The sequence below is a fragment of the Phalaenopsis equestris genome, unplaced genomic scaffold (genome assembly GCF_001263595.1).
Source record: "Phalaenopsis equestris unplaced genomic scaffold, ASM126359v1 Scaffold000002, whole genome shotgun sequence".
NCBI lineage: Eukaryota > Viridiplantae > Streptophyta > Magnoliopsida > Asparagales > Orchidaceae > Phalaenopsis > Phalaenopsis equestris.
In genome coordinates this window covers 49,996,397-50,024,298 of record NW_018164444.1, presented here as the reverse complement: position 1 = coordinate 50,024,298, position 27,902 = coordinate 49,996,397, and the positions used below count along the sequence as shown (strand labels likewise).

The 27,902-nt window shown below is 36.6% G+C and overlaps 1 protein-coding gene across 8 annotated transcripts; it reads right to left on the bottom strand.

The window, feature by feature from the left end:
- Positions 1-108: 108 nt before the first annotated feature.
- Positions 109-27,552, bottom strand: LOC110028818 (probable UDP-arabinose 4-epimerase 2). 8 transcript variants are annotated; one of them, XM_020730833.1, is made up of 11 exons: positions 27,258-27,552; positions 27,031-27,173; positions 26,796-26,920; positions 21,354-21,467; positions 21,139-21,246; positions 20,804-20,895; positions 10,561-10,702; positions 10,083-10,177; positions 9,835-9,964; positions 9,459-9,603; positions 109-483 (listed from the first exon to the last, which is right to left on the bottom strand). In XM_020730833.1, exons 2-11 carry the CDS (start codon positions 27,107-27,109, stop codon positions 242-244), a joined length of 1,272 nt encoding a protein of 423 aa, XP_020586492.1. In that variant the 5' UTR covers positions 27,110-27,173; positions 27,258-27,552; the 3' UTR covers positions 109-241. The 8 variants fall into 8 exon arrangements, with proteins under 8 accessions (XP_020586492.1, XP_020586508.1, XP_020586500.1 ...); XM_020730849.1 differs by having other exon boundaries at positions 27,031-27,165; XM_020730841.1 differs by having other exon boundaries at positions 27,314-27,552.
- Positions 27,553-27,902: the final 350 nt, after the last annotated feature.

The window sequence follows — 27,902 nt, the reverse complement described above, 5'->3', positions numbered from 1 at the left end:
GGGGGCATTTACATACATAGCACACAATGCTTATGTATTTATATATCTCACCTAAACTTTCATGTCTACATGCAAAGGTGATGTAAATATGGAAGTTTAGCCGTGAGATATGTAAATACATAAAGATGGTGCCCTAAATATGTAAATTTCCCAATAATAAAAAAATAGAGATAGAAGAGCTCTTAGTTCTGAAAAACACATCCTTGCGTGTACATAACCTGACTAATCACACATAGAATAGTCAAAAAGCCATGGCAAGAGGAGAGCCATAACCATTTCTATGATTCTTCTGCCAGTTCCAGGCGATCTGAAGGCTCTTAAATAGATCAGTGTTGTGAGCAGTCCAGTTCAGCTCCCTCTGAATCTTGGATGGATCGCTGTAAACTTCGGCATAGTCCCCGGGCCGCCGGCTCAAGTATTCCACTTGGATTTCAACACCAGTTGCTTTCTTGCAAGCTTCCACAAACTCCTTCACTGTTCTTCCTGAAAAATTGAAATATAATCATTCATATCATCATTTTTTTCATTTGTTGTAACAACTCGAACTCTCTGTCATCCACAAGTTTAAAATTATAAGCTGAGAACGGTGTCAATATTTTGAGCAAATAGGCTTGAATGCTTTTTTCTTTGCTTTCATTCCAATAAATAATAGTTTGTACAATCTATTTTAGGTACATAATATTCAGTATAATCTATAATCTATTTTAGGTACATAATATTCAGTATAATCTAAATTAAGTAGCTTAATTAATACATATTCATAATCTAAATATTCAGCTAAAAGGGAAGAATTTGAGCAAATATAATATTTTCTTCTTTGCAGTATTGCGAAGAAGGAAACTCTTTATTCTGTCTGATTTCATTTATTCCTGATTAATATCCCCCTCAAATTGATGTTGGCTGATTAAGAATCACCAATTTGCTGACAAGAAACTGATGACGTTATCGTTTGAAGACCAAAAGTGATACGAGGAAGAGATATAATACTCTCCTCATAGGCTTCTCGAATGGAATGACGGTCCACTTCAATGTGTTTCGTGTGCTCATGAAAAACGGGATTAACAACAATCTGGATAGCACTAGTATTATCTGCATGAAGAGAAGTAGACTCAAGCTGAGAAAAACCAAGCTCAGCAAGCACGCCCTGAAGCTAAATGATCTCAGAACAAGCAGAGGACATAGCACAATATTCTGATTTAGTAGATGACTTAGACACTCGATCTTGTTTCTTGCTCTTCCAAGGGATTAAAGAGTTGCCGAGAAACATGCACCATCCAGTAATAGATCGGCGTGTATCAGAACAACCAGCCCAATCAACATCACTATAGGTTGTTAAGGTGATAGGAGACTCCGCAGAAAAGAACAAATCATGATAAGTACCTTTCAAATATCGAATAATATGTCGAACTGCAGCTAAATGAAGATGTGTAGGGGCTTGCATAAATTAACTAACTTGTTGCACAACAAATAAAATATCAGGACGCGTAATAGTCAGATAATTGAGACTGTCAATCAGTTGTCTATATAGAGATGATTCAGATAGAAAGTCACAATCATTCTATTGATATTTGACATTTACTTCCAAAGGAGTATCAGTGGAGCGACCATCTTGAAGACTAGTCAAAGCAATGAGTCCCTTAGTATAGTTGTGCTGATGAAGAAAAATACCAGTGGCGGAACAGTGAACCTCGAGTCCTAAGAAATAAGTTAATGACACTAAATCTTTCATATGAAAAGAACTCTAAAGACGTTTCTGTAGTTGAGACATCAATTGATTGTCAGATCCTGTGATGACAATATCATCAACATAGACTAATAACAAAACAATTCCCTTGCCAATCTTGCAAAGAAATAATGATGAATCATATTGACTTTGAATAAAAGAGAAACTAAGAAGAGTATTGCGAAACTTTTCAAACCAAACCCGTGGAGCCTGTTTCAAACCGCATAGGGACCTTTTGAGCTTAAAAACATCATGTGAAGGTGTAGAAAATAAGCCGGGAGGATTCATATAGACATCTTCTTTGAGATCCCCATGTAAGAATGCATTCTTAACATATATGCTTTAAGAACCAGCCTTTAGATGCAGCAATATATAACACCAGTCGAACAGTTGTCATCTTAGCCACAAGTGCAAATGTTTCGTCATAATCAATCCCGTATTCTTGTCGATTGCCAAGAGCTACCAATCTTGCCTTGTATCCATCAATAGAGCCATCAGATCAGAGTTTAAGAGAATAAACCCATTTACAACCAATGAGTTTAACACCTGTAGGACATGAAACAATATCCCAAGTGTGATTGTCTTAAAGTGCTTGAAGTTCCTCTTTCATGGCTTTGACCCAACAAGTCTGTTTAGCAGCCTGAAAGTTAGAGGTAGGAACAATAGTATTAGTTAAAATTGCAGAATACCCACATCTATCTGGAGAACGGATACGCCGGGTTGATCATCGAATACTTATTGAAGTAATTTCTGGATCAGGATCGGGGAGGATTGAAGGTGAAGTGGGCAGGCGTCGTGTGTAGACAATGTCTGGCTTGAACTGTTTCTCAGCATAAGAATTATCAATTTGTGAAAGTATAACTATATCTGGTGTGGACACATAATGCTGAAAGTAATATTCATGTTCAAAGAAAATCACATTTCGAGAAATATGTCATCGACTATTAATCGAATCATAACACAACTTTTATGATTAGGACTGTACCCCATAAAGGCACACGTACTGACTGAGCTGCCAACTTATGACGTTCATGAGCAGGTAGATGAACAAAGAAACACATCCAAAAGTATGTAGCATATGATAATTAGGGTGTTTATAAAAAATTCGATAGTATGGAGACTCATACTTCAATTGTTGAGATTGTAAGCGATTAATGAGATAAACTGCAGTAGATAAAACTTCAGTCCAAAATTTATCTGGAACAGAAGATTCTATCAGTAATGTGCGCACGGTATCCAATAGATGTCGATTTTTCCGTTCAGCAACTCCATTTTGTTGCGGTGTATAGGGACATGAACGTTGTGAAATGATCCCTTTGTTATGGAGAAATGCTTGAAACTCATGAGACATGTATTCATCGTCATTGTCAGACCGTAAGATTTTAATGCGAACGGATAACTGAGTTTCAACACATGCTAAAAATGTTTGGAATACAGTAAATACTTTTGTTTTGGAACGCAAAAAATAGACCCAAGTAAATTGACTGTAATCATAAATAAATGTAACAAAATATCTATATTGAACATGTGAAATAACTGACGTAATTCCCCAAACATCACTATGAATAATGTCAAAACATTTATTGGCACGACTGTCTGAAATAGGAAAAATTAATGTCTTACTTTTTCCAAGTTTACAAACAAAACAGTCAACTACTAAACTCTTATCTGTAGGATAAAAAACACCACTTTTACTTAAATGTTTTAACACCATATATCATTTGGATGACCTAGTCTTTTATGCCAGATGCCATCCTTATTTTCAATAACTGAAGATGCTAATGAAATATTCTGAGGAGTAGTAAATTGTAATGGAAACAGTCTGCCCACTTTAGGCCCCCTCGCTATCACCTTCCCCGACACCTGATCCTGCACAATACAACCATCACGAGAAACATTTATTTCATAGATATTATCCACAATTTGACCAACAGAGAGTAAGTTAGTAGATAATTTAGGAGAAACCAAGACATGTTTAAAGGATGAGTTAATATCACAAATTGTCGTAATTGGAATATTATTTCCATTAGCAACCTGAATATGTTGAGTACTAGTGTACGGTCGTTGGTTATGCAATAACTCAGCTGTGCTAGTCATATGATTTGTGGCGCCTGAATCAACAAACCAAGGAGAAGTAACTGAAGAAATAGTTTTACCTTTCCTTTGAAGGTCGAGAGCAAAAAAGACAGAGAGAATCATTGAACCATATAGGTTGTGACAGTTTATTGATTATTGTTAGCAACTGTGGAAGTCGAGGCAGGATTGTGAGTATCAGATATCATCGCATGAAGTGCTCGTGGTTTGCGATTTTGGGGTCGTGTTCCTTTTGCTTGCAATAAGTACATGCCTTATTTTCACAATTCCGTGCAATATAACAAAATTTCTTGCAGCTGTAGCACTGTACTGGCCCCTTCCCTTTGGTTTTAGCAGCATATGCCATGTTAATTACTTTTGATGATCCACCTGTTGTATTGATAGTAGCTTGTATCGTCAATCTTTGCTCTTCGTGCAGTAATTGCCCAAAACAAACATTCAAACATGGAACTGTATCTCTGTTCAGCAACCCAGCTCAAGCAGTTTCAAATTTAGGTCTCAGTTTCATTAAAAACTGATCACGATGACTTTCTTCATGAATAACTTGAAGACTAGCTAAGTTCTCTTTTGACACTTTGGCATAGATAATACCAGTATATTCGCTCCATAAATTTAGAAAGTCGGAATAATATTGTTCAATTGAAAAATTACCTTGACTATAATTACTCATGTCAAGTTTTAATTAGAAGTGTTTCGCAGAATTATCTTGATTATAAACGTGCTTCAAATATTCCCACATTTCTTTATTCGTGCCAAAAGATCGTAAATTGTTCACCATATGAGCCTCAATAGATCCCAAAATCCAGGAAACAATCTGAGCATCCTTTGCTCCCATTGACCAAGATCTTTTGTCTCAGTAGGAGCTGGGGAAGACCCATCAATATGACCCCAAAGCTCCTTTCCTTTTAAGAATATTCTGAACTGAAATTCTCATGCGACATAATTATTTCTCGTAAATCTGATATCTAAGATTTCAGAAGCATTCTAAATAGATTAATCGTCGATCGAAATCAAATAAAAATCAAGAAAAACAAGATAAATAAAATTCAAATTGTTGATCTAAATCAACGTGAAAGGTTAGGGTTGACGATCGAAGAGCGAGGCGAAGCTTGAGGCAGTCACGATCGTGACAATCTTACAGAGTGGATTGCGACGGCAAAACTCGAACGAGCGGATCGTAGCGGCAGAACTCAGCGTCATGAAATTGTCGTAATTGGGGCGAACGAAAATGCCGCGATCGTAGTGGCAGAACTCAGCGGAGGTCCACTCAACGATGGGGAAGGATCGTAGCGGCAGAACTCAGGAAGATGTCGCACCAGAGGTCCGCTCAAGAAGATGCCACAGAACACAACAGCAGAACTAAGGAGACGCAGCACCAGAGGTCCGATTGATCGAAGGGAGTCGATCGACTTGAAGCAACAATAGAACTCAAACAAAGCGGACGAAGATGTCGTAGAACTGAAAGACAAGAACGAGCGCTCCGGTGAGGAAGCAGTCGAAGATGTCGGCCAAAGATAACAAAAAGCTAAAATTTCAAGGATTCAGACTGATTAAAAGCTCTGATACCATGTCAATATTTTGAGCAAATAGGCTGAGTGTCTTTTCCTTTGTTTTTTCATTCCAATAAATAATACTAACAAATAATAGTCTGTACAATCTAGTTTAGGTACATAATAAAGTGCTCAATCTAATTTTGGTGTTTAATTAATACATATTTCTAATCAAAATATTCAGCTAAAAGGAAAGAATCATGTGCAAATGGAAGAATCCGAACAAATATAATATTTCCTTCTTTGCAGCATTGCGAAGAAAGAAATCTTTTATTCTGCCTGATTTCATTTATTCCTGATTGATAAACAGACAGTCAGATGATTGCATTATATTAGTCTAAGATTTACAATAATCCAAAATGGCATTCAAGTAATCTAGAGCCACTAAACATTAATATTTCTAAAACATTTGGTATCAGAGAGATTTTGGTATTAGATAACATTTAGTGGCTCTTGATTATTTTGTGTTGGAAAAACAATCAATAAAAATAGTATATAGATATCAAAAAAGCAAGATATTTCCCTGTTCAAAACTTTAAAATATAATTCATCTACACAAACTTTTAATATATTCAAGAATGCAAATCAGAAAGAATAATAGTTAACGAAGTCTAATTAAATTTATATCTGTATGCTATTTTTACCTCTTTGTTTTCCCAATAATTTGGCATCAATATTTTTCAAGCTTTAGTAAACATGTCTGTTTACAAAATTTGATATATAAAAGTTTGATGAAAGGTGGTGCATAGTGAAAGGTCCGTGGCAGTAGAGTGATTATTCAGCGTAGTACGGGAGGAGAAAACTCAAATCACAAAAGAAACACAAATATTATTATTGAAGTTGAAATCTGTTAGGACGACTCTTCAAAACATGAAATAAACGATAAACAAACACAAATCCTGTTCCAGGGGAAGGAGGACGGTGATGAGTGGTGGCTGGACAGTGGTAGAACGGGTTCGTTGGAGGCATTGGCCACAAAAGAAGAGGGTGGAAAGGTTTGGCGGCGGTACAGGAAGATAGGAATGAGGTTATGGCAGCAGTTGGGGATTCTGGTAGGGAATGGCAGCAGCTACCGCAGGGTGAGGATGGCGTTGCAGCAGGCTTTTGGAGGGAAGCGGGCAGCAGGGAATACGGTAAGGCAGGAGGGCCCAGGCAGGGGAGTTATGGTTGGGTAGGGGCTGGACGTGGAGTTACGGATTGAAGGGGAGGCTTGACGAGGTTGCTGGACGTGGGAGGACAGTAGGTTTTGAGGTTCACGGCAGCAAGCTTCAAGGCATTAGGGGTGCACGGGAAGGAGCAGTGGGGTGGAAGGTATTGCTGGAAGGGTTGGAGTTGCAGTATTGCTGGGAGGATGGAGTGGGGTTGGCGGGCTGCAGGAAAAATAGCGGCTGGGTGATGGCAGCAGGAACGGCGGTAAAGGAAACAGCCCAGGGGGTGCTGTCCAGCAGTTGCAGTGGGAGGAAGGGTGGTGGCAGCGGGGGGAGGGGTGCAGGGGGTGTCGAGAATAAACACCACCGAAATAGAGGGATAAGGCCGGAGCACTACGGTAGCAGTTGGACACAACCCTTGAAGGCAAAACCAGGATGCCACGGTTGTCCTCACAACCTAAAATCAGATAATAACATAAGTTGAAACCCAAAGGCATAAAAAACACATAAATAGCGGTGGGTGGTCAATGAAAACAGAAGCGGGGAGAAATTTCTGCCTGATTAAGATGGAGGGGGTGGAGGGGGCGGTCAACTGAATTGGTTCGGATCAAACCTGTTCAACTTTTGGAGGAAAACCCCCATGGCATAGCGTCTTAATATTACACGAAAATCTAACACATAGTCAAATAAAAGAGAAGTTTGTAGGAGGAGGCCTCAATTTATTTCATAGAAATCCCTGAAAAGAGTAAAAAATCACGGGATCTAGCTTAGTAAAAATAATTTATTATGTGAGTGTAAATACATAGGTCCACTCTTCTACTGAGTTAGAAAAGATGAAATTATTGAGTTAATGTACAATGACATTTCAACAAAAATAGCCGTAACAGGCAGCGAAAGCTATAGTCTATTGCTATAAAGGTAGTACTCTGCTGTGAATGTTATAAATGTGACTGTAGTGTCAACTTGTAGAGGACGTGGTTGAAAGTTATGATAGTGGTTGGACTTTTGGGGGTAGACAGTTGCTTCAAGAGCATCAGTTGGCCACAGAGGTTGCAGTAGGGAGTTATAAGAGTTATAAAAATGTCTATAGGCTACAGAGGTTGGAGTTTTGAGCTAAATAAGCTGAGATAATATCCGTAGGTGACAGAGGCCGAAATTGGGAGCTACATAAGCTGAGATAATGTTCGAAAACCACAGAGTTCAGATGCCGGAGTTGGAAGCGGCACGAGCTAAGATAAAATCCATAGATTGTAGAGAATAGAGTTAAGAGTTGCATGACTTGAGATAACATTCGTAGGCCACAGAGGCCGGAGTTGAGAGCTCCTTGAGCTGAGATAACGTCTATAGGCCGCAGAGACTGGAGTTGGGAGTTGCATGAGATGTGAAAAATATACGTAGGACGCAGGTGCCGAAGTTGGTAGCTGCATGAGCTAAGATAATGTACGTAGGCCCCAGAGGACGGAGTTGGGAGAGCTGTATGAGTTGTAAATCATGTAGGTTGTCTTTGGTCACTTAGGCTGTAGTGTTGGGACGCTAGGAGAAAATTTTAGAAGTCCAGAGAAGGTCACCATATTTTGGGTACAATAGTTGCAAATAGTTATCACAGAAAGTTACATTGTATCTGGGAAATGTTTTACACCGTCTTCACGGTACGTTGTTGCACCGTCTTCACGGTACGTTGTTGAATCGTCTTCGAGTTGACTCATTGCATCATATGCAGGACACGTCGTTGCATCGTTTTCAAGGTGGGTTGTTAAACTGCCTTCAGAGTATTATTCTGCAAGATACCTCGTTACTCCGCAATGTGTGTAGGGAGTGCATGTCATGATTATGTAAGGAGTTTCATTGCAACGAGTTGGGATCGATGTCGAAAAAGCTCTATATAAAAAACTCAAAACTTCTAATTTATTCCAAACCGAGAAGCTAAGATCCTGTCCACCTCCCTCCATATTTTTCGGTATTCGGTTTAGGGCATCTAAGGGAAAAAAACATGATATATATAAAGAAAATGTAATATTAAATGAATATTTACAAATAAACTTTTTCAATTCAATTAATTACACCAATAGATATAATTAATTGTGAATATATATATACAATTTCATATAAATAACATCAATTCTTTACACTGATTTTTATTTAAAATAAATAAAATAAACATAAATGAGATTACCCATACATATTATTGCACATACTCACTTAACATGTTTAAAAAATGTCTAAACTTAAAAGAAATAACAAAATTATCAGATATACTAGATTGTAATCAATAGGAGTTTTCAACAGCATAACAGTATATGAATTCACTAGATCAAAAAGGAAACATATCAACACATACAACTATATAAAAAGTAGCTTGATATTCTTTTATCACAAAACCGTGTAAGAAAATAATCACTAACTTCTTCAGGTAATGATTTTCTATGTTGAATAACATATTGAATAAAACTAACATAAGACTCCATCTTAAACTAATAATTGCCTCCAAACTATTGAACTAAAAACTTAAAATAAAACCTATATAAATTTATTTTGATTAGAACTAACATGAGCACTCTTTATATAGGTTTTGAGTTTCACTTAACTCCTAAACTCAAAATAGTTTGGACGCTATTATGAATTAACAAATAGTTTGGAGGCTATATGTGTTTTGAGTTTCACTTAACTCATGAACTAAAATACAATGGATACTAGGCCTCATGGTTTTGTCCCATTGGTGTAACTTTCAAAGAGATTACATGTCCCAAGCTTGCTCCCGTATAAGTACATCCATCTTTGGAGTTTTTAATGTAATTTCAACAGTTACACCAAAATGCCTCAATATTCAAGAGTTCAACCATATTCTACTTAAAGGGTTTAACTCTTGCAATGTTATGTTAAGGGAACACAAATTCAAGACAAAAAAAATTCAATATAAAATCATAAGTATTTATAAAAGATGACCTTTTCCGGTGCCAACATTGTATATGCCAACTTTGTTGGGTTGAGCCTTGTTGAGGGCCTTGACATGAGCATCAATCAGATCGGTAACATCAATATAGTCCCTGATACAAGTTCCATCTGCAGTTTCATAGTCTGTACCCTTCACCTAATGAATTAACAAAAGTACTTTATTTGAGCACATTGGATGCTTGTAGATGGAAATGCAATTTAAAATGAGATCTGTGGAGTTTAATGCTCCGGTTGATTTTTTTATTATGCCTGACTAAATGATGAAATCTGATAAATTCCATCATTTTCAAAACTTGTTTCTGATCTATCAGCAACCATATTGACTCCTAAAGAGCCATTGAATTAGTTTATGGAGATGTTGGCTTACCTTAAGCCCTGGAATGATTCCCAATGCAGCATCAAAACATGCGCCTGATATGCGACCATGCTCCCGCAATTCTGGTCTTGGAGATTCACCTAATATTCCTTCCGGATCTGATCCAATCACATTAAAATACCTGATAGTGATGCAAAAATGGGAATCGAGATCATACTCAAGTTTTTAACTATGGTGGCCTGTATGTCACCTCACTAGAAGAGTACATGGTTTGATGACTTTGTTATTAGGTTCAGTACCTTAAAATTGTAACGCTCATATTTGATTTATTCGAGTACTCTAGAATTATATCCTCTGCCATTTTCTTGGCCTTCCCATAAGGGTTAATTGGAACCTGCATCCAAAATTTACTTCAAAAAATTTAATGGGTTAAAAATGTCAAGCTTTACTGCAGTAAAACATGGTTCTGAATTCAGTTCTAATAGACAATAGAATTATACAAATCCCATTTTTAAAATGAATTTTTTTTTGGCTTCCTTCATCCCCAACTTATGTAGCTAATTAAAAAAAAAGAAGTGGTATCCATATCAGAATAGAACAATAAAAAATAATAATAATAAATGATTTTAAGTGTGGATTTATTTTGGGAGCAAAGCTTTATTCAAAAGATAAGAGCTTGCTTGGTTAGGCTTCTTGTTTGTCATCGAGGTTTATAAGCTATTGTCCAAATACTTTAAAAAAGCATATTTTTCAAAAAAGTCAGTGTTACATACTAACCTGTGGAGTTTCTTCTGTGATAGGCATGTTCTCAGGCTGTCCATAAGTAGCACATGTGCTAGAATATATCAGTATTTTTACTTTATGTGCTGCCATAGCTTCAAGCAAGATTAGTGTATTTGCTGTGATGTTGCGGTAGTACCTGAATTAGTTGAGAAAAGATGAGAACAACTTTACCGTTAGAAATGGATAGGAACTTGAATGATATAGAGATAATAAATTTGTGAAAGAAATCTAAAAAATAAATACTTACAACATAGCCGCCATGCCAATAAGATCAACATCATCTTGCTAAGTTAATGATTCTAGAAACAAATTTTCAGGAATTTTTCTGTTTTCAAGTAGGATTCATTTGGTTGCTTGGATATGGAAATCATATTTTGAAAATTGTTTATATCCTTTACTCATTTTGTGAAGAAATAAAATGATTTAAAATGTGGGATTTTGAGTTTGTGAAGTTGAAAACCATTTTTGATTTTAATTAGGTACAATTACACGATGGAAAATAGTAAAATTTACTATTTAACATTTTTTCTATCTTCAAGCAAGCCAAAGGTGACTTAAAGAGCATCTAGAAGACTAAGATACTGAGTAGTGGCACCTCAAAAGTTTACACCGTCTTAAAGACAATCATACGCATTAAGATGAGCAAATTGATTATATGAGCAGTGTTTTATCTTCTTTTTAAATATATTTTTTTAAGCGTTGTTTCAATTTATGCGTGAACATGGCTATGATCCTTACTAAGAACTGATTGTGTTGACTAACTCTAGTTCATTGTTTTGCTGCTTTGGTTCAGCTATTTGCTGCTTTTGTAGCTTCGTGATTATTTTGTCTCTGGTTGGCCCAAACAATATCTATTGATTCTGTCAATCAGGAAAGATGGAAATCAGCCAGCTAAATTAAGAGTTTTCTATAATTAGAAGTTTCCTTATTTCCAATATCTTTATTCTGATATATTTCCCTTTTAGCTTTAATATTTAGATTACTTAATATTTAGATTAGGAATATATATTATAAAGTTACCTAAAATAGATAATATGCACTTTATTTTGTAACTAAAATATATTGTAAGATTGTTATTTAATGGAATGAAAACAAAGAGAAAAGGCAATCGAGTCTATTCAGAATTCAACATATTTTTCTCAAAACTTTAACATGGTATCAGAGCCAAAATTTTGTCTTAACCACTGGTAATTATTGGAGGACCGTAAAAGGCTCCCTTCCCTCCTACCTTCTTGCGGGAAAGAAAGAACTATTTCTTTGTCTTGATTCTCGCTTATCTGCTCGTCGTCCCATTATTTCCTCGCCATCGTCGCTCAGATGGTCGTCTCTGCTTTCGTCGTCTCAATGGCGCGGACAAATCCTTCTTGTGGCTATTATTTGAATTTCTGAACGACAACGATAAAGGACTTCTTGTTTTTCTTTGTTCAGGAGTTGTTTCTCAGGCTACGACACTCTTAGGCTTCGACACTCTCAGACTTCGACCTCTTAGGCTTCGGCACTCTCAGACTTCGGCCTTTCGGTCTTCGACATTTTCAGGCTTCGGCACTTTTGGGTTTTGACACTTTCAGGCTTCGACACTTTTGGGCTTCAGCATTTTGGGCTTCGGCACTCTCGGGCTTTCGCACTCTTGGGCTTCAGGCCTCTTGGGCTTCGGCACTCTCAGGCTTCAGCCTTTCGGGCTTCGGCTTTTTCAGGCTTTGACATTTTTGGGCTTTGGCATTTTTAGGCTTCGGCACTCACGGCTTGAGGATTATTTGTCCCGACAATGTTATCAGCTTCTTGTTGGGAAATTGATGCTTCCTGATCAGCCAACATCAATTTGAGGGGGATGTCAATCAGGACAGATGAAAATCAGGTAGCTAAATTAAGAGTTTTCTATAATTAAAAGCTTCCTTATTTCCAATATTTTTATTCAGATATATTTCTATTTTAGTTGAATATTTAGATTAAAAATATGTATTATTAAGTTACCTAAAATAGATTATATGCACTTTATTTTTTACCTAAAATAGATTGTAAGATTCTTATTTAATGGAATGAAAGCAAAGGGAAAAGGCAATCTGAGCCTATTCAAAATTCAACCTATTTTTCTCAAAACTTTAACAGATTTATGATCTGGGTTTTAGTTATATGCCTAAAATGCTATTGATCCTTGAAAAAAAATATTGGATTTTTGTTTTGACACATCATCAGCAAAAAAAAAAAGGATCTAGCATTAATTTGATTTAAGAATTTACAAAAATCAATTCAATATCATCCAACCTCAGATGAGTTATTAATAAATATTATCCATACAACAAATGATCAAAATGATTTTGATATTTTTTGGGTGCTTAATTTTTTTTATTTTAAAATTCATAAAAGGATCCTTAAGAAGAGAATTAAGCACGTTAACATTTTGGATAACTTCTAAACGATGATTGTCTGAAAAAAGAACTTTGAACTTTGAAATGTTTATATCAAGTCAATAGTGTTGAAGATGTAACTGTCGATAAGGCTAATGCATGTCAGCTATAGTCTATTCCACGATTATGCTTAGGGTTATAAATGAACCAATGCACTTGACGAACAACTTGAACTTTGCTCAATTAACTCTCGATCATGTTTGTTCAAATTGATAAATAACCAAGTTTGGACATTCTTTAAAATTTGATGGTTAAATACCAAATTTGAATATAATCCAACTCATTTATTTATGTTCAAAAATAAAATCATTTGTAGTTCAAAAAGTTGTCAAATAATATATACTCATATGATAAATCTTTAAATGAAATTTGATTAACTATAACTTATTTAATTATAAATTTAATTGTAACATATTATAAGTTAATATCAAAATGCATATAAATTTAATAAATTTTTTTTATTTCATTGAAATAATTTGTCAGTGACCTTATATTATTTGATTACAAAAAAACTACTTATAATTTATATATTATTTTATTTAATTAGTATAAACTAGTTATATGCTAATTTGAAATTCAATCAAATGTTTATTTATTTAGATTTGTAAAATCATTTGTTAATAATTTATTATAAAAATTCAAGTAATAATTCGAATTTTTTGCTCATGTACTAGCACTATATGAAAATCAAATACAAATTAATATTTTAATTTTATATTAAAAATTATGTACTCATTTAAAATTTTAGGTTGTGTAATTGACACAAGCAAGTGAAGTACAAATCAAGTATGATCATTAAAACAATTAAGTCAAGTATGAACATATATTTGTAAGCTCAGCCCAAGCTCGAACTTTCTAAACAGGAACAACTTATGATTCAACCAAGTAGAGTCTAATTCATGAAACATTCAACTTGACTAGGCTTGATTACAGACCTATTTATAATCAAAATCTTAGTCTTTTGACTCCTATCCTCAATGAAGAATGATCAAATATATCACAAAACAATCTCTTGAAGATGACTCCTCCAAACTCTTCTAGCTTCTATCATGGAATCAGTTTTGCATAATTCATATCTATTATAATGTATAAATATCTTCCTCAATTACAGAGAAGTGCAACATTTGTAACCTATGATATATACCAATGAAATTATTTCAACAGAACTAGGCTCAAAAATCTTTTTATTCCCTTTTTTTTTTTGTAAAAACTTTGATGCATCCTCTTTATAACTCTTCTTTTATTTTTGTGTTGAATCTTCGTATAAATTTAAAACATTTACTTTTCCCTATACCACAACAAATTTTCATGCATACAACAAACGTCAAAAAATAACTCTTCATAGCAAGAAAACTCCAATTAATCTTCCATCAAACCTGAACAATCAATTTGTATTAGATAGTTGTAATCTAGAACTGTCGTAATAAAACTAGAAGTACAATTAGATTAAAACAAAAGAGTTTAGTCGAATAGGAATATTATTAGTGAATAATTGCAAACTTCAAGGAGAATGTGAATGCCTAAGAAATCTTGCAGGGTTAAGAGAACATTATTATGATATGGAATATCAATATTTGTTATATTTTGAAAAATAGTAGGTAATAGGCCCCGTTTAACAACTATAGTAGAGAATTTCTTTGAGGGATCTAGAATTCATTGAACAAGTTAAATGGAGTGATTTCAAATCTAGTAACTTATCACACATAAGGTCAGTCTTTCTTTTGAAATTAGGATTTTACGATCTTTTAGAAACCTTAAAAACCTTCATTATTTTGAACTAAACCTAAGATTAATAAAATAGTAATTTGACATGTTTGATAATTGAATCGTTCCTCTTGAGATCAATATACAGAGTCATAATCTGGATACTATTTGTTCAACCCATATACTTGGGTGATCAACGTGTGTGCTTCACCACACTACGAATACTTGTGTGATTAATACACAACTCATAAACGTATACTACTTGATCGACACACATGCTTGTGTGATTGATTTATGTGCTTCACCACCCTATGGATCATATGTTTCGCTAATTATATTTTCTTTATTACATGTTTCCTATATATATATATATATATATACACATCCTATATATATATATATATATATGCTATTTGGTGGGACTCCTAATTTAAAAGGATTATTATTTCCTATTTTGTGGACCGACATGTCGTTTACACTATTATATATATGTATAGTAAGGTGTAATCCAGAGGAAATGAAATAAAAATTTTTCTCAGAAATTTTACATGGAATCTGAGCTTTGAGAAACTTATTTCATTCATGTTCGAGGCTGCAACCCTATTCTCCGTTCGAACAGTTTGAGCATATCGCAAAATTGTTCCCCTCTTTAGTTCTGTGTAGTTTACTGAAACAAAGAACCATTTAGTCCTTGTTACCGATTTAGCATGCCCTAGCCACATCTCAAAATTCTCGACTTGCAAACAGCCCCACCACCTCTTGCCAAGTGTTGAATTCATGGAAACCAAGAGATGCACACCTCCCATTAGTTCTTGTTCGCCCGTCTAGTCAAGCAATTGAACTAAGTGACCTCTTCTCACTATCGTCCGAGGAGCAAAACTGCTCGATTTGGACTTCAAAATCTTATCATGACCCAATATGGCATAGCTTCACGATCTTCTTCTTCGAAAGTCACCTAAAAATCTAAGCGCTCATTTTTTGTCCCTAGCACACCAGAAAACTCCTCATTTTCACAAACCATAGACTGCAAGGACATAATTTTCTTTAATGGTCACAATCTATCTATCTTCATATACGTATGTCGTAGAAAGAAAAATGAACATCTCACTGGTGAAATATCAACTCCAAAAATGACAAATTCTAAATATTGTGCTTGAAAAACTGACGAGCACATGGTTATGTCAAGTTAAAATTTCATGACCACGAAAGTTGGAGAAAATTTCATGCTCCATAGAGCAGAACAACCAAGAGATATGGGAGACTTCACTTGAAACATACTCTAGCACTGAAAACTTCTCTGAGTTATTTGAGATTGAAACTGGACTGCTTGATAAACAATAAGGAGAATTGGGTGTTACTCAATATTTACTCAATATTTTAACACCCTCGCACGTTGTTATCTACAATTGGACATGCATGAGATTTATTTGTGGAAATAGCTTGATGAATCTACATTGTATAGAAGGATTACTGAACAAAAAAGGACAATTGAATTTCTCCTTGGCCTTAATAAAGACCTAGATGAAGTCAGAGGGAGAATCATGGGAGATAAACCCATCCCTACCATTCGGGAGGCCTTTGCAAAAGTTCAAAAAAAGGAGAGCAAAAAGAAGTTGAAGGAGACTATCACACCACACCATCTGTTGAAGGATCAATCGTGTACACTTAAAATTCCACTTAGAATAATAAGCCTAGGAAAGGATGGTTGTGGTGTGATCATTGTAAAAAAATGATCACGTAAAAAAAATGTTAAAAATTATACGGAAAATCTGCAAATTGGAAGCCATCCAATAGGAGATATGATAGAGAAAATGGTACAAATGATGTTGTCACAACCAACAATAATTCAGAATAAAGTCAGTTTACTGAGGAGCAAATTAAGACACTAAAGAAAATATTTAGTAACGATTCTAGTTCTGAACAAGTATCACAGTCTTCTGTTAAGCAACCTGTAGGGCTGATACCGGAGGAGAAAAACCCAACCCAGAATGAAATTGGAGATGCAAATATTATTGTTGAAATCCCAAAAGGTTACAATAAAGACTCGTCAAAGCAGAAAATAAGCGACAACAACAAAAATAACACCCTCGAGGTGATAACTAAGGGGTGGGTTGTTAGGGCGGGACTGCTGGACATAGATTGGACAACAGCTTGCAGGCTTTCCTGGTCTGGCGGCAGCAATCAACGAATGGTCAGAAGGTTGATAGCAGTTGAGGAGGCACTTGGAAGGACAGTTGTTGGTTTGGGGGACGATTCGGACCGACGGGTTGGGAATTACAGCAAATACAGGGCTTAAGAGGGGGATGGAGGGGAGTGCTACAGGGGTTACAGGATTGGCTGGGTGGGGGAAGAGGGGTTACCAAAATGGCTTGATAGTGGAGGGGGAATTGCAAGCTCACCTATATAGTGGAAGAGGGTTAATAGGAACGGTTGGGGCAGCAGCAAAGCTGCGAGTGGGACCTATTGCAGGAAATGAGAGGGCCACCTGCTAGGAAACTAGAGAAAAGGATGGAAACGGGGGTTGTAGGTTGGGGAAAAGGGCGGCAAGGAAAAGGAAGCTACAGGAAACTGCTGGCGGCAAGGAGGGGAGATGGAGGTGGACTTCGGGGAAGATAAATCACCACTGGGGAGAGGGATACAATCGGAACATCACCCTAACCGTTGGATATAGCCCTCGAGGGGAAACTAAGAAGTCGGAGTGTCATATCACTCTTCAGTTCCCCATTATCAGTTAAAAACTAATAGTGTAATGAAGGAGAATACTTGTGTACGGGTCGAATCGCTCTACTGGATCTCCTGACTTCAGTGGCAGGTGACTGACGAGCTTCCAGTGCTCCTTCTGGTTGAGCAATACTTCTTTCTCAACCTTTCTAATCACCAATATCTTTTATCTCAATATCAACCTTTCTAATCACCAATATCTTTTATCTCAATATACTTGGACTCTCCATAAGTAACTGTCAAACTATTCTTAGTTCTGACCCTGTCCTTGTACATCTTCATTCAATTGAAAGTGATACCCTGCTCCTAGTGAATTTATGAGTCTGATAATCTCAGAATTGTACCCAAACTCATCTGAGTCATATCCAATGAAGGCATACTTGACAAATTTTGAGTCAATATGAAAATTGCATCGACATGCACATATGCAGAACACCTAAATACTCTTAAATGTGATAGAACTATCTTTTTATCACTCCAAACTTTTTTAGGTAAGCCTTCCACCAAAAGTACTAATGGATCACGGCTAATCGATAAGTTGCAGCGTTTACTGCTTCAGCCCAAAACTCTTTTGGCAAGCCTACATGCAGCCTTATGTTCCTAGCACGCTCTGTGATTATTTTGTTCATGCGCCCAACACACCATTCTTATGATGTGTACTTGGGACAGTGAAATCATGCCTAACCCCCTCTATAATAAATAAATCCCTAAACTTATGATCACGATACTCGCCTTCATTATCTGATCTGAGACACTTCAACTTCAAGTTTGTCTTATTTTCGACCATAGTCTTTCACTTTAAGAAGTAAATCAATATATTTCTTGTGTGATCGTCAATAAATGTGACAAAATAGTAGGAACCTCCAACGAACTGAACTGGATTAGGGTCTCATACGTCAGTATGAACTAACACAAATTTCTTTGACTTCAACACCGACCCACTTTTAAAGAAAGACTATCTTCCAATTAACATATATACAAGTCTTCAAAGAAATCCTAATCAACTGATCTCAAACCCAGAAATTTATTTTTAGAGAGTGAGGACGTCATACATTTCTCTCTCATATAACCAAACTTGTGGTGTCACGGACCTGCATCTACTCTGATTTCAGTCACATCAATGAAATCAACCATTTTATTGATCAAGTAAAGAGTGTCTTCAATGTTGCCCAGAGTCATCACCAGTGTCCTCTGGTCACCTTCCACGAATCACCTATAAAAATAGTCACGAGTCTTTACTTTATTAGTCGGTTCATAAAAATAAAATTTTTCTTCAAACTTGGAACATATCTAACTTCAATAAGCTCCCAAACTATTCCATTTAACAACTTTATATCAACATCATTCTTTCCTATGATACTACAGGTCTTGTTATTTCCCAGATAAACCTTCCTTAGATCACTTTGAGTGTAATTTTTAAATGTCTCTTTAATAGGGCATTCATGAAAACTAGCATCTGAATTTCCTATCCAAGATTCAATACCGACTAAGGATAGCACCCGTGAGTCAATTTGGATCTCACTAGTGGAGACATTTGTAGAGAGATTCATTTCCCGACCTCTACCACCAGGTTTCTTTGGAGCTATGTAGTCCTTCTTTAAATACCATTTTTTTTTTGCAATTTCAACATTCTCTTCTACTATTTCTCCTGCTTGACCTGGACTTGGATCTACATTTGTTAGTATTTCTGTCCAAAAGCTTTACTCTGTTATCAACTGTCAATGTAGAACATAAAGGTTCACCATTCGTTGTTTTTCTATGAACTTTTTTATTCAACATCAAACTCACGATGTTATTGAAGTTCAACTTCGTATTCCCTGAAGAATTACTCACCACAGTAACCAAACCATCCTAGTTGTACAACAATGAAGACAGTATCACCTGTGCTCTGACCTCAGCATCAAACTTGATCCCCATAGAGCACGGTTGGCTCCTTAAGGTAATGAAATTATTCAAATGTCCTGACACTGAATTGTCCTCTATCATCTTCATATTGAATAACCTCTTCATCTGAAAAATCTTATTTGAAACAGAAAGTTTTTCCTACATCTTGCTCGGTGCCGCCATGAGATCCACCGTGGTTTTCTCATTTAACATGTTCAACGCAATAGACGAATAGAGTGACAACTAGATCAAACATAGTGTTATTCAATCCAACACTTCTCATTCCTTCGTAATCATAGACTCAAGCTTCTTGGTGATTCCATGTAGTGACAAATACAACTTTTTCTAATACAACAAATCCTCCAGATTGCGAAGTTCATCACATTGAACTTATCCGTTTTGAACCTTGCTTCGTCGGCTATTGTTGCCACTAGAATCAAACACCTCTCTGATGCCACTTTATTGGGATGAAACAATCTTCTATATAATTTAACGGAGCTTAGATTTAATTTAAATCTAAACCACACAATGGAATAGAATCGCACAGATTCGAGAAAACTGGAACAAAAAAATACGAACGGAAGCATACCAAAGAAAATCTAAAAAACACTAGAATTTAACGTGGAAAAACCCAAGAGCGGGAAAAAATCACGGAGTCACGCCACCAAGAAATTTTCACTATGAATTCAGAAAAGTATACAGATAACACACTTAAATTTCGTCTCTACAATCAAGGAAACTTACAACACTTCACTTCAAATCCTTCCTCTCGATCTAAAAAAATAAATTCATGCAAAATTCTCCTCTTCGACACTCCTTTCCTCACCGGTAAGTTCTCAAAGAGCTCACACACACGAACTATATATTTTGTCACTCAAAAATGCCCCCTTAAACCGAAATTGGAGCCAACCACATCTGGAGCAAGACTGTCCAGAAGTGGACATTGGAGCGTCGTTCTCTCGGAAAGAGGCACCTGGAGCACCTGAGAAATAAGCGTAGGAGGCGCCCGAATTTGGGCGCAGGAGCGCCCGCACTGAGCACAGGAGAACTGAACTGGGTGATGGGCACGAGAGCGCCCGAACTAGGCGTTGGAGCATGGGCCGCTCAAGAAAGAAGCGTATGGAGTGCCAGGCGCTCAAGATCTCCGGTTGTGGTGCTCAAAGTCAGTCTCCACACCATAACACCTATTTGGTGAAATTCCAAATTTAAAATGATTCCTATTTCCTATTTGGTGGATTGATATGCAGATAACATTATTATATATATGTGTAGCAAGGTTTAATGCACAGGAGCAAGAAATAAAAAACTTTCTCAGAATTTCTACAATAAGCATAATCAAAGCCAAATAATTATCATACTCAGATTAATAGTATGTTCATATCAAGGGAATTTGTCTAATTGTCATACTAAAATGGTGAAGGCATGCAACACGCTAAATTTGCACAACTCTCTTTCAGAAAGAAGGATGAAACAACAAGCCTTCCACCAACTCAGAGTAAGATTCAAAACAAAAAGCGATATACCTGAGAGGCTCAAGCATGCTCTCACCAACATAAGCAACGGCCGCAAAATGCATGACAGCATCAAATGCATTTTCAGAAAATAATTTTCTGACCTGAACATTTGCTAAGGAAAAAAAAGGCTCTGAACCACTCAATTCATATGTATTTACTTACATATCTAAATCCTAAACTTCAATTTTTACATATATGCTACCTTACCTAAGGTGTATTCACTTCTAAAAGTTAGAATAGTGGTATTTTTTATGTGATATGAAATAATTGGGTGGTATAAATGTAATATGCAAACAAATAAGAATTGGGTGGTATTTACTAAAATTGAGCGCACATAAGGATACAGTTTTAGCGTTGCCAAGATCCGTAAAAATGAACTGTAGTCTACCAGCTTCCGCAAATTGCTCTTGCAGGGCGTTAATTGCCCCCATATTTCCTCTGGAAAGATTGTCCTGTAAGAAAATGAATAGATTTTTTCTTTGTCAAAAAAGTTACAGAACTTTATACTTCTGTAGCATTGCAAGTTAAAAGAAGGTTTCCAGAGTGGGATTCTATGTACCACAATAGTCACTCTGTAAGAGTCCTTCAGGAGCCGAAGTGCAGCATGTGAACCTATATAGCCTGCTCCTCCAGTTACCAGAACATGCATTATTCCCGGTTCATGATCAGCGACCTGTTAAAAAATGAGAATTAAATTTTGTGAAAAGAAATTGATCAGAAAAAAATATAATTCAATGACAGCCGTCACTAGAAGACAAAAGAAAATGGACAAAAATTTCATCGACTGAGATATATTTCACATTGCAATTTCAGAACATTATACTTGTTGGACTATGACAAATTTCACTAAAGACAAGAGAAAATAAAGCATTGCTAAAAATTGTGATGGAAGTAACATATGATGATTGGATGAAAAATGTCCTGTATTTAAGTTATTATCAACAACTTTTAACCATGATAAATTTGGAAAAAATTTAAACTGTTGAAAACAAAAAAGAGGAGGGCAGGCATGGATACAAAGTATTTTTCTTCTTTTGCAAGAAATGTATCTTTATTAAGTTGTTGAAATGATGGATATTTCCATGTTAGATAATTAACTTCTATATAAGAACTTCCTTATTTCTATGAAACTGATATGATTTCCACAATTGGTTTATTAAGGCCTAAAATTTTGCAATTTTCAACTCTCCAAGTACCCAAATATTTCGGCTAGAACTTTCAATATTCGCCCATGAAATCATTCGGAGTCGATTTTTATTCAATTTATTTTCAACATAACTGATTAGACAAGACAAATCCAATGAGCCAAAAATCATGCAAAGTAGAGTTCAAATTATTAATAAAACTTTCTTGATGTTATTTAATTTTTCCAACATCCTCAAAATTTGTTTGCTTATAGTTGAAACAACATCTTGACATGAGTAATTCGATGTGTCTAAGATTGCTCAATTTCGATATCAAGGGAACATCATCTGATTGCTTATATTTCTTCTATTGCCACCCAATGCTTTCCAACTACTGACATTTGATGTTCTCTAGCTACCGACACTCATATTCCCGATAACCCGTTTACCCGACCTCTCCTATGAAGATAAAAACCAAGCAAATCATTTAATGTTGTCCGAATTCAAGCATTTTCCATCACCTATAGCCCAAATAAATGGGCATTAGATACCATGAATTGTTTTTTCTGGTCACCCAATCTCTACTATCAAGATAATAACCAAGCCAACCACATCTTGACTTCCCACATTCCTCATTAATTTCATGTAATGGCAGAAAATGATGGTGTGTGATGTTTGCAGTCTACCTGCATCACACACTTATCTTCATTGTCGCTTGATCTTTCATCCTATCGAAAGAAAGACCATGTTAACTCCCCAACATTGGTCCATTTCTGACATTCTCTAGCAACGATCACCCAATACATATCAATGATTAATATCCATCATATGTCCACAACCAACGTCTGATGCTCAGATTCTTAGTTGCCCTTCTATTAGGTAAACGGCGCCGCCCATCATCATCATCGTCCGACTTTTGATATACACATCGTCAACAATCGCTTAATGCATATCCGACATCTAACTCTCACCATCTCGATCATTCGACATCACCCATCATTTGACAACTGGCAACGACCGACTTTTAATATTCCCCTGCTATCAACATTCAATGCTAGCCATCAAGATCAAACAACTATCTCCAGAAGCTTGTCTACAATCACTGTCCCATGTCTGAGAATGATTCTCCAAACTGCTCTGTTGCCTCTCCTATTAAGACAACGATGAAGTAACCCAACTTTTGGCATTCTGCATCATTAGTTGCCAAACACTTACCAACAACCAACATCCTGCATTCTCTTTCCATTGATATATGATGTTCGACCAAACCAAACTCACTTGACTTCTAGCATTTACTATCAAATATTGTCTGAAACTCATTATCCAAAGACAGTTCTACAACTTTAGGCTCTACCATCACCAAATGAGATATCTCCAATAAGTCGAGTTTATTACATTATATTAACACCTCCTTCATTTATAAGTAAATATGTCATTTGATCCTCGGCCACAATAGCATAATTTTTTAGATTGAGCAAGTCCCGTAGAGTTTTCCTCCTCAAAACTTTTGAAGTAAAAAAGTTTGTATCTTGTAAATGTTCTCGACTTTTTTGTGCTCGTGGGAACTACGTATAACCTAAGATGTTACATTATCTCTATTGTTGTAAATTTTCTAGCATGAGACAGAAAATAAAAAAAGGAGTGATTGGTGGGGGTTTGTGATATTATGTCCTTGTGGCTAAAACGAGATAGAGTAGTGCTAAATATTAAATCTCACCGGCTAACTAATGCATTCCTTCAGGAGAACAAAATCATCCAGCATGGCATATGCCAATGAAAACAAGACATTTCCTTCTAGCGAAGTACATGTTTGAAAATTGCGAGTAGCTGATTGATTTGGCTACCAAAGAGAAAGGCTATGATAAAACATGGCAAACATTCAATTTACCTATTTAACTTAGAATCAAAAGAAAATGACAATAATATAAAATGATCTTGAGAAATATAAGTATATATGATACCGCAACAAGTTGGAATTCAGCGAAACATGAAAGCAATCTTTTTTTTTAATTTAGCCGGAAAGGGGAATACACTAACAATCCAAATCCCCAATTAGGAGCGAAGGAGAAGATCTGAGGGTCAACAACCCCTCCCCTTGAGGACCGCCGGTCCAGTAATGCTTGATCGAACTCTCCAGGCCGGTCCTCCATAGCCCCCGCTCACTCTCCTGGTCTTGGGGAAGCTTCGACCTCATTCATTGAAGCTTCTGGTCCTTATCTTCAGTCTCGGTGACACCTAATTCTTTATGGGATGACGTTAAGTTCCTTAGTAGGTCGATCATATCGGTGTTTTCATTCCACAACACATCCTGGTAAGATAGGTATCCATCCTTTTTTGGCACATCATGAGTGGGGTCTGCATATAAAGAAGAGTTCTCGCAATGTAACTCTCAAGCACTTACATTTGAAATCTTCTCTTTCCAATTCTTGTGCCCAGCATGCGGTGGTTGAGTAACAAGTATGTGAAGAGAACTCAATTATGGGATGAAATCTGTGGCAGGCTACGCCACTTTCATCAGCAACTACTGAGGAGATACATCTTCTTCAGTGACAGAACCCGGATCCCATTGAAGAATTTTCATCCCCCAAGGCACATTTCAAAAAAGAGGTTCAACCCATGTGTCTAAAAATTTGTTGATGGGTGTCTCGCTGAGTTGACTCTAAAATATGAACTATTCATTGTAATAGTCCAAGCATGGGACATACTGACTTCTCTTTGGACTTGTTTGACCTCCCGACGTAGGGGGAACTCAAAATACCTGTCTTTCCCTTGACTGAGGGGGCCCTGTGTCTGATGTCAGCTCCTCAAACTCTTAACTGCAATGGCCACTTATAATGGAGTGCCCTGTATATCTTCTCATTCCCCCTTCAACCTTTCGGATCACAGATGAGAGATCCCTCTCATTGGATTTTATCTTCCATACCGAAGTCAACAGATCTCTCGGTATATCTTCTCCCGGGATAGCTTGGGCATGTATCTCAATGTGACATGGCTAGGGTTTAGAGTTGGAAGGTGAGAGGGGCTAAAAATTTGATTTAGGGCTGTTGATTTTGAAAGTCGGCACGGGAATCGAGGGTTAGCTCAAAGTTTTGGCTATGGTTGGAGATAGAGAAGAAAAAAATTTTTGCGGGTGTGGCTTGGGAAAGAGAGGATGCTATAAAATCCTAAGATAGAGCTAGGGTAGGACTAACTTGATACTAAATGATACCAGAACTAGGTGGAATTCAGCAGAAACACGAAAATAAACTTTTATTAATTTATAAATAGGCTTACAACACGACACAAACGGGAAAGGGGAATACACTAACAATCCAAATCCCCGATTAGGACCATAAGAGAAGAACTGATGGTGTCGGCAAGGTGAAAAGGTGGAAACGGGGAAGGGTTGGGGGTTGTAGGGTAGTTTGGAAGGCTGGGGAAATGCGGGGGAATGATGGAAAGGCTGGACAACAGGTTCAACAACTAGACAGCATGTTGCAGGGCTGGCAACAGGCTTGGAGGGTTTGGACAGCAGGTTGAGAGGCTGGAAAGTGGGCTAGAGGTGGTTGGAGAAGACTTGGAGTGGCCGACGGTTAAGGGGAGTGGAAGAGACAAGTTAGGGAAGATACATAACAACCTCAGAGTAGGATACGACCGGAGCACCACAACCTCCTTGGATATATCCCTACAAAAGGGAAGAAAACTCCACAAAAGAAATCTGAAAAGCAAACATGTCAAAAGCTAAAGAAAACTCTAAGAATAACACCCCATATTTATAATGGGGACTAGAACTTATTTTAGGCAATGTTTAAAATAAGAAACAAGAATAAAAATAATAATAATTCAGATTAGGCAAGGACGACAAAACTAATATAATTTCATATCAGACAATGATGAGTAAAAAAAATCGGAATTTAGAATTGGTAATAACTTATTATAGAAAAGTGCTAGAAATGAAAGAGGGAGGGGGAGAGAAAGGATGGGGAGAGGTGTAAGGTCGACAGCTCCTCCCCTTGAGGACAGATTGGTCCAGCAGAACGAATTCTCCAGGCCAGTCCTCCATAGCCCCCGCGTCAATATGTTTTCTGCACCAGAGGATTTAGATGAAAATGTTGTCATAACATACATTGCTCAGCTTAAAAAGTTTGATTAGACCAAGTATAGTGAAACAATCCAAACTCTCGTCCATCAAGGTATTACCTACTTTGGTTTAATGGCCTCGTGGTTCTCTCTCATTGGTGTAACTTTCCAGGAGGTCAGTCATCCCAGGAGTGGTATCGCACGAGCACGCTCAACTTTAGAATTTCGAAGAAAATTCCAACCGCTATGCCAAACTTCCTAAGAGGTCACTCATCCCATGAATGCTCCCGCATGGGCATACTTAACTTCGATGTTCTTGATGAAATTCAAACCTTTACACCAAAAGACGCCTCGATTTTTAAGACTTCAGCTTCATTCTACTTGAGGGGTTTCACATATAGAATATCACGGCACCGACTAAATGCTTAGTCATAAGTGCCCAAATGCACAAATGTTTCAAAAATTAAAATCACAGGTTCACTGAAAAATGTTGACCAAATAAAAAAAGAAAAGCGCTTAGTCATAAGACCCAAATGCACAAATGTTTCAAAAACTAAAATCACACGTTCACTGAAAAACGTTGACCAAATAAAAAAAGAAAAGCTGATGGAATGATGATGCATCCCAGCATTCGTCATGCCATTTCAAAACATAAAAAATGCAAAAAAATACAATATCCACAAACCAGATCATGCAGAGACAGATTCTTGTCATTAAAGCTATCATTTATCTCTTTACTACCCACACAAGTGAACTCATCTCATTGCCCACAATAAAGAGCCTTGAAGATCTCAACACAATAAAGAGCAAACATTTACCACATTTGAGCAGCTAAAGCTTGGAGGTTGCTTCACAATAACTACACAGAATGTTGTCAAAACAGCAGCCATGAAGAGTTTACCAAGAACGTGAGGCTTCCTTCTTGATTCCGAGTATTCCATTTCTGAGCACACAAGGCAAGCATAATGACAGTAGAAAACTATCCAGACTTCACCGAAACCATAAATGCATCAACAATTAAAAATATATTTTGATCGCTGCAGCAAAACTAACCTGAAAAAGACCCAGATCTGCTGGATCTAAGCTGGGATCTGCTCCTGCTGGTAGGAAGCATCTGAGAAAGGTCCTTCATGAATATCAATAGAAAAGTGGAATGCTTGCTCTGCTCAGTTCAATGATTCCCTTTGGCTGCATATCTTGGTGCAATTGATAATTTTTTTTATAAACAATGATTGGTTTGAAAATAAAAACAGACAACAAAACCAATGGAAAAGCCAGACATTGATAAATCCACTCGAACCCCTTAAACGCATTCCAGAAAGCAAGGAAAGAACACCTTTCGAAGCATTCATACTACATCATTCCGGGTCTGAAATTTTGGCGAAAACACAGAAATTCAAAAGAAGAAGAAGAAGAAGAAGAAGTGAAGACCATGGCTCAAAATCCAAGCTCCAAGTTTCAGTTTTTAGTCCTTCAGCGAGAATCACATGCCGATTCAGAGCGACTGAAGCAGGAGAGAATGTTAAATGCGCCGCAAAATATGTGTTTTTGATTATGAGGAAAAAAATCAGAATAATAAATTGAATCAGAATGATGAAAGCTTGAAAGAAGATACTCATTAATAACAAAATATTTAAATACTTTTGTTATTGTCTGTTTTAAATTTTTTGAACCGGATCTATTCATACTCAATAGGTACGTAGTTCCTCAATCTGTGGGTTTGGTTCTAAACTGATTGTTGGTCAAGTTTTTAATCATGTTAAAAAGAAAGACTCATTATTCGTGAAAAATTCATCTTTCGTTCGTTGAGTAGCTCAGGTTTAAGTTGTACGTTGAATAAGCAAGTGGAACAGTAATAAATTTTTTAAGCTTGAATTATAAATGAGTTGAAAATGAAGAACCCTTTATCAAATAATGTTCGACTT